We start from the raw sequence: 7673 nt of genomic DNA, 5'->3' as shown, positions 1-7673 counted from the left end.
CCATTATGGGTCGGCGGCTATGTGAAAATCAATTTGACCTCCCCCCACCACGACAACTCCCAGGCTCCAATGCTGAAGCAGTGCCATGCAGTATGTTCTTGTGGAAGATGAGGCCTTCCAATTGACGAGGCATGTGATGAGGCCTTATCCCTGGCGCAACCTGGACCACCGGCGGCGGGTGTTTAATTTGAGGCTTTTCAGGGCGCGGCGACTGGTGGAGTATGCCTTCGAGATTCTGTATGCCAAATGGCGTGTCCTCCAGTCTGCCATTCAGGTGAGTGAGGCTAATGTTAACGAAGTGATAAAAGCGTGTGTTGTTTTACACAATTTTACGAGACATCATGATTGCTCCTCAGCTGCTACTGGTGAAGACATGTTGACTAATGTGGGTAGTCCTACACCACATGGACCTCCTCCGCGGTGTCCCCTTTCTGGCCTAAAAGTGAGGGATATTCACACAAATTATTTTGTTTCTCCTCAGCTCCTCAGGGTGCTACTCCCTGGCAGGATTCTGCTGCATCTCAGTTGTAATTGTTTTCTTTATTACTATACTATATATATATATATATATTATATATATATATATATATACATATATATATATATATATATATATATATATATATATATATATATATAAATTACTTACTGAACTATATGTGTTGATTGGACTTAATTATTAGATTTAGATGAACATAATATGATTGGATATGATGTCATAATGATTGGACAAACACAAAGAGATTGGCTTTCAAACTAGTTTTTATAAATGATATTTTTAGCCAATTTTTAACTTTCATTAAACATATTGCCAGCATATGGCTTTTGTGGCCATTAAAACTTGGCGAGAGCAAAATAATAAACAAAAACACATTGCTATCACAGCAGATTATCAATTTATGTGTATATCACACACAATTTGCAACAAGAATCAACCATTTTTTATAGATTCTGATATGTTGGTGGAGGTGATGGCGGCAGTTCAGGTTGCTGCTCTTGTGGCCTTTGTTGGCCCAATTGCCCTTCACCCTGTTGGTGTGCTCTCTGTTGGCCCTGCCCCAAAATCTGGCCCTGCTCAGATTGACCACTTGAGTACTGGCCATAAGTATTCATACTATGAGCAGCATGACGATAATATAAGTTGTGTGTGTCATAACCCCCACCAATATGACCATGTCGTCCAAACCCAGGTTGGGACCAGCCTCCAACACTGGGTCTAGACAAGTGGCCATATTGGTAAGGTTGCTGGAAGGATGCCATTTGGTAATTAGTAGACATTGGTGGATTCTGTTGGGGATAGGGTTGTGAGGTTGACATTGGTGGGTTCTGTTGGGGATAGCTTTGAGGTGCAGGCCCTTGTGGAGGAGGTGCTGCAGATTCCTCTTGAGCATGCACTGGTTGATTTCTTGGCATACATAAGAGGTTACATGGTGACATCTGCCAACTCTTAATGTACTCAAACAACTTGTTAGAGTCATTTGGGGGTGTGCATGCATCAAGATGGATATGCATGCACCCTCTCACACGTAGCCTCACCTCACGGGGAATGGGACGGAGATACCGGGTCAGGCTACGCTCAAATGACTCCTCACCCTCATCCTGAGTAGCCCTGGCCAAATAATTTAAGACACCAGTGTCCACATTCCTTCGGCTTGCACTAATCTCTCTCCTTCTGCATCCACGGCGTGAGGTCACAGCAGGCTGTGGTGAGGCCTCAAGAGGAACAGTTGGGCTGCTGCTGTGGCCAGTATCCTCGGGCATCAGTGAAGCTGGTGCATCTGTGGGTGGTGCTGCAGCATCAGGACCAGGTGGTTGAGAAACATGAGGGGCATCCGAAGATGGATCCCGAGGGAGAATCATAGAAGGAGCCGTAGATGGTCCAGCCACCTCTTCTCCTTCACCAACAGGATCTATGAGTGCCTCTGAATCTGAACCTGTTGTCTCCCTCTCAGTGAGGTTGGATTAAGTTCTGTTATTTGAAAGAGTAATAAAAAATAATAAATTACAATCTTCTATGACCATTCCTAACATATGTGTATTGTGATGTGTGTTTTGTACTTACGGTCTGAGATCCATACTGGGATCCAGAAAGGACAGCCAGTCAAAATAAATGTATTTGCGTTTGGCTGGAGCAGATGAGCCACTCCTGGCCCGCTGCTGCCTTTCTCTTCGGTACTGGTTCCGAATGCTTCTCCAGCGTCTCATAACATCTTCCACTGTAATGACAGAGAAGAAAATAATGTCTAAGGACATTGTACACATTGGTGACACAAGGTGTCAGTGATTTCACACATTTTACTAGGCCCTATTCTAAGCTGCATTTCTAACTTAATATCTGCAATTAGCAAAATAAACACCCACAAATACCACAATCCCATAAAAGGGGGACACCGTAGAATGTAAGTACACAAGAACAGGGTCCTGTCCCCTCTATACCAGTCTGCCATTGTCAATTTGCTAACTGTAAGCAACATCCATAAATGTTGTACGTAACCCCTTTATCATGTGCTGCACCATTACAGAAATGCTGCAATATACATACAAGATCAGGCTAACATAAATAATAATTGTGAGAAAATATTGTTCTTACTGGTTTGTAATATGAAATAATTGACAATCAGGAGTGTACTTAGTTGCCTCTGTCCCTCACGTGGCCGCTGGTTATAGTTTGGGAAAAGGATCCCACAAATGCTCCTCCAAGCAGCCTCTTTCCTTGCCCGGTTTGCATAATTGGCATCCTGTTGGTCCCAAATCTCGGGCCTTTCCTGGACCAGGACCAGGAGCATATCCACATTGATGAGGTTTGCCGTGCTGCTTGCAACTCCGTGGAGACGTGCGCCGGACTTCCGGGATGTCTGTCTGGCTTTTTCAGCTAATTAGCATGTCTCAGCTTCCTGATTGAGGGCTTGGCACATTTCCTGGCACCTGGAGATGTCTGGCGTATTTCTCGCAAGTCACACTGCTGGTCTGTGTGTAATCCGTATATTTCTTGCCCTCATAGACTTTCATTGGCAGATTTTTTGCTCAATACGCTGACAAACGCTGCATGCTGCGATTTTCTATGTCCGTAAAATACGGCTGCGAAATATACGCCAGATAGGAGCTGCCCCATAGAGAATCATTGGTCCATGTGCAATGCGTAGTTTCTGCGACTCTCATACGTCCGTAAAACTCTCTAGTGTGACGCCGGCCTCAGAAACGTGTTTTAAACTTAATCCTGTTTCTCGTTTGTTATCTTCCTTTCGCTGAAGTAATTAATCCTTGTGACTGTTTATCATGAAGCTACAAGTAATAAGTTCTGTCATGTTCTTAATGATCCGTGTGCGAAGTGTGGTTGTGTATGGGGAAGTGAGTGGGTCACTGAGGGCCGTCTGGGTGGATTATTCGTGAGTGGGAGATGGACATTGAGGGCTGTAATCACTATAGACAGACTAGGTGGTCTTATAGTGGTTACCCCCAAACACCAGCTCCAACAAGTATGGTCATGGAACTTGTCATAGACACACGGCTCCACTCCGTACACACGCGGCTCCGCTCTCTACACCTCGTACACGCACGGCTCCACTCTGTACACCTCATACGCACGGCTCCGCTCCATACACCTATGGCTCCGCTCTGTACACTTCATACATACGGCTGAGCTCCATACACCTTGTACACATGGCTCCGCTCCATACACCTTGTACACATGCGGCTCCGCTCCATACACCTCATACACACACGGCTCTGCTCAGTACACACACGGCTCAGCTCAATTCCATACACCTCTTACATATGGCTCTGCTTCGTACACCTCGTACACACACGGCTCTGCTCCGTACACCTCGTACACACAGCTCCATTCCATACACCTCGTACACACGGCTCCGCTCCGTACATCTCATACACACACGGCTCCGCTCTGTAGACCCAGCTCAGCTCCATACACCTCGTACACGCACGTGGCTCCTCTCCGTACACCTCGTACACACACGGCTCCTCTCCGTACACCTCGTACACACACGGCTCTGCTCCATATACTTCGTACACACGCTGCTCTGCTACATCCACCCTGTAAACCCCTCCTGACCCCACATAAACTTCCCCTCATCCAGCACCATGACAACCAGCACAGCAGAGTCCTGCATACACTGAGGCCCCTGATCATGTGACCCCTGACTCCTCCCCTCCTGTGACCTCATCACAGGTCCTGTGCGCTCAGAACAGCCATATATGTGGTGTGCGGCTCTGCAGGTGGAGGTAGGTGCTGGAGATTCCCCATTACTGGGCAGTAACCCCTTCAGTGCTGAGACCATTTTGGCCCTTTTTTGAGAATCATAGCATTTTCTTCCTCTGATAGATGCATATGACTGTGGAAGACAGGAAGTGAGGAAACATGTATTGCTCACATAGTACAGTGCTCCCTTCTTGGCCCACACCCCAGTTCCGCCATCCCCCACACACAGTATAATGTTCTCACAGTACCGTCATCTACCTACACACAGTGTAATGTTCTCACAGTACCGTCCCCCCACACTGTATAATGTTCCTACAGTGCCACCATCTACCTACACACAGTATAATGTTCCCACAGTACCGCCATCCCCCCCCCACAGTATAATGTTCCCACAGTACCGCCATCCCCCCCCACAGTATAATGTTCCCACAGTACTGCCATCCCCCACACACAGTATAATGTTCCCCCAGTACCGCCATCCCCCCACACACAGTATAATGTGACCACAGTACCGCCATCCCCCACACACAGTATAATGTCCCCACAGTTCCGCCATCCCCCACACACAGTATAATGTTCCCACAGTACCGCCATCCCCCCACACACAGTATAATGTTCCCACAGTACCGCCATCCCCCCACACACAGTATAATGTTCCCACAGTACCGCCATCCCCCCACACACAGTATAATGTTCCCACAGTACCGCCATCCCCCCACACACAGTATAATGTTCCCCCAGTATAGCCATCCCCCCACACACAGTATAATGTTCCCACAGTACTGCCATCCCCACACACAGTATAATATTCCCCCAGTACCGCCATCCCCCCACACACAGTATAATGTTCCCACAGTACCGCCATCCCCCCACACACAGTATAATGTTCCCACATTACCACCATCCCCCCACACACAGTATAATGTTCCCACAGTACCACCATCCTCCCACACACAGTATAATGTTCCCACAGTACCACCATCCCCCCCCCACACACACACACAGTACCTCCATTTCCCTGCACATGATATAACGTTCCCACAGTACCGTCTTCCCCCCTCACACAGTATAATGTTCCCCTAGTACCGCCATACACCACACACATTTTGATAGTACAAGTTGCCCCCCACAATATGGCACCATCCACCCTCCGGCTAATGATAACTCCTCCCTTCCCCCTCTCCTGGTGCAGATACAGATGACCCCGGGACACAGCACCGACCTCCTGGATCAGTTTCCCAGGGCTGGAGATTTGGCCCCGGGGCCGGTGCTATAGATCAGAGGTCCCCAACTCCAGTCCTCAAGGCCCACCAACATGTCATGTTTTCAGGATTTCCTTAGTTTTGCCCAGGTAATAATTGCATCACCTGTGCAATGCAAAGGAAATCCTGAAAACATGACCTGTTGGTGGGCCTTGAGGACTGGAGTTGGGGACCTCTGCTATAGATGTTTGAGGGGCTGTTATCTGCGGTGTGAGCTGTACATGTAATGGAGACATTCTGGGGACAGATTATCCCAGCAGTAGAACTACACTGTGTGCAGAATTATTAGGCAAGTTGTATTTTAGAGGATTATTTTTATTATTGATCAATAACTATGTTCTCAATCAATCCAAAAGACTCATAAATATCAAAGCTTAATATTTTTGGAAGTTGGAGTGTTTTTTTTTTAGATTTGGCTATCTTAGGAGGATATCTGTTTGTGCAGGTAACTATTACTGTGCAGAATTATTAGGCAACTTAATAAAAACCAAATATATTCCCATCTCACCTGTTTATTTTCACCAGGTAACCAATATAACTGCACAAAATTTAGAAATAAACATTTCTGACATACAAAAACAATACCCCAAAAAATTAGTGACCAGTATAGCCACCTTTCTTTATGATGACATTCAACAGCCTTCCATCCATAGATTCTGTCAGTTGCTTGATGTGTTTACGATCAACATTGCGTGCAGCAGCCACCACAGCCTCCCAGACACTGTTCCGAGAGGTGTACTGTTTTTCCTCCCTGTAGATCTCACATTTTATGAGGGACCACAGGTTCTCTATGGGGTTCAGATCAGATGAACAAAGGGGCCATGTCATTATTTTTTCTTCTTTGAGACCTTTACTTGCTAGCCACGCTGTGGCGTAGTTGGAGGGATGTGATGGAGCATTGTCCTGCATGAAAATCATGTTTTTCTTGAACGATACCGACTTCTTCCTGTACCACTGCTTGAAGAAGTTGTCTTCCAGAAACTGGCAGTAGGTGTTAGGGGTTGAGTTCCTGCCTCTGCACAGGGGGAATCTTGAGCCATCTCCGTTGCAGTCTCCCATTCTTCTCCTGCCGCAGTGGAACCTGCTCAGCGGAGGCGTCGGTCCCAGCTTCATGCTCAGTCTGACACTGTGCGAAGGGTTACTGCTGTCTTTCCAGCTTCTGCCATTGTAGCCAGTACTGGTCAGCAGCGAGCAGACGTCTTTGGGACCAAGTCCTACTTTTCCCCTTCTGAGCATGCCCAGGGTAAGATCTCTCATTGGAGATCAAGGGTCACATGCTCAGGTACTGCAGCAAATCCTATTGGTCCTCTAGGAAGGTCCTGAAGGTGTTCAACATCTGTGGCAGCCTCTCATTGGTCCTTCTAGGAAGGTCCTGTACTTGCTGCAGCTATAAGAGGTGCGCATGACCGCACGGCCATGCGCTAGTATCAATTTATGTATGAGCTCAGCGCCAGTGTGGTCATGTTTGTATGCAGTCAGGGACCCGGCTGAAATGAGCACCTAGAATGCTGGCACCTCCGGGGAGGAGTTTCGTGCGTGTGTATTCAGGGACCCGGCTGAAATAAGCCCCTAGAATGCTGGCACCTCCGGCGAGGAGTTTCATGTTTGCATTTGACTGCATGACCACCATCTGCTTTACTAAGTTGCTGTGTTCCTCTGTGAGCCAAACAGGGCACAGCGTTATCTTTGCTAACAGAGTCTGTTTATACTACTTTATTGTACCGCCATATCTAGCAGCAGGTGCTTTCCTGCACGGTGGATCCCGGGTTGCGAACGCACCAACTTCTTCTAATAAATATATATTCGGTGCGTTCTGCCAACCCTAACAGTATACTAGCGCCAGGGTCTGGCTAGTCATGGAGGACACACAGCAATCCATGCGGTACATCCAGCAGCTGGAGGGTAAGTTGGTGGCTCTTGAGTGCACAACCTCAGCTGTGGATGTAACCGCAGTTGCTGTTCAGGCTGCTAGCGTGGCTGTAGCAACCATGTCCACTGCCACCCCTGTTACAACTCTATCTCGCCTCCCGCTGGTAGAAAAATTTTCTGGTGATAGTAAATCTTGTAGGGGTTTCGTGAGCCAGTGCTCTATACATCTCGAGCTTCTGGCCGCACGTTTCCCCACAGAGCGGGCTAAGGTGGGATTTATTGTGTCACTCCTGTCGGACAGGGCGTTGGAGTGGGCTACGCCGCTG

The 7673-nt window shown here is 47.6% G+C and overlaps 1 protein-coding gene and 1 long non-coding RNA gene across 2 annotated transcripts in view; one reads left to right on the top strand and one right to left on the bottom strand.

Annotated features, from left to right (window-relative positions):
• Positions 1-746: 746 nt before the first annotated feature.
• Positions 747-4150, bottom strand: LOC138663904 (uncharacterized). The gene is made up of 3 exons (XR_011318255.1): positions 2591-4150; positions 2063-2216; positions 747-1969 (listed from the first exon to the last, which is right to left on the bottom strand). It is a non-coding gene; the product is annotated as an uncharacterized lncRNA (long non-coding RNA).
• Positions 4151-4197: 47 nt separating this feature from the next.
• The window catches only part of LOC138666585 (zinc finger protein Xfin-like), a 162944-nt gene continuing 159468 nt past the window's right edge, over positions 4198-7673 (top strand). Inside the window, exon 1 of the mRNA XM_069754786.1 lies at positions 4198-4239. Coding sequence (XP_069610887.1) covers positions 4213-4239 — 27 coding nt within the window. The 5' untranslated portion in view covers positions 4198-4212. The remainder of the gene's footprint in view (positions 4240-7673) is intronic.

This window comes from Ranitomeya imitator, chromosome 2, assembly GCF_032444005.1.
Source record: "Ranitomeya imitator isolate aRanImi1 chromosome 2, aRanImi1.pri, whole genome shotgun sequence".
Classification (NCBI taxonomy): Eukaryota; Metazoa; Chordata; class Amphibia; order Anura; family Dendrobatidae; genus Ranitomeya; species Ranitomeya imitator.
Note: the sequence above shows the minus strand (reverse complement) of the source record. Positions and strands in the feature narration are given on the sequence as shown.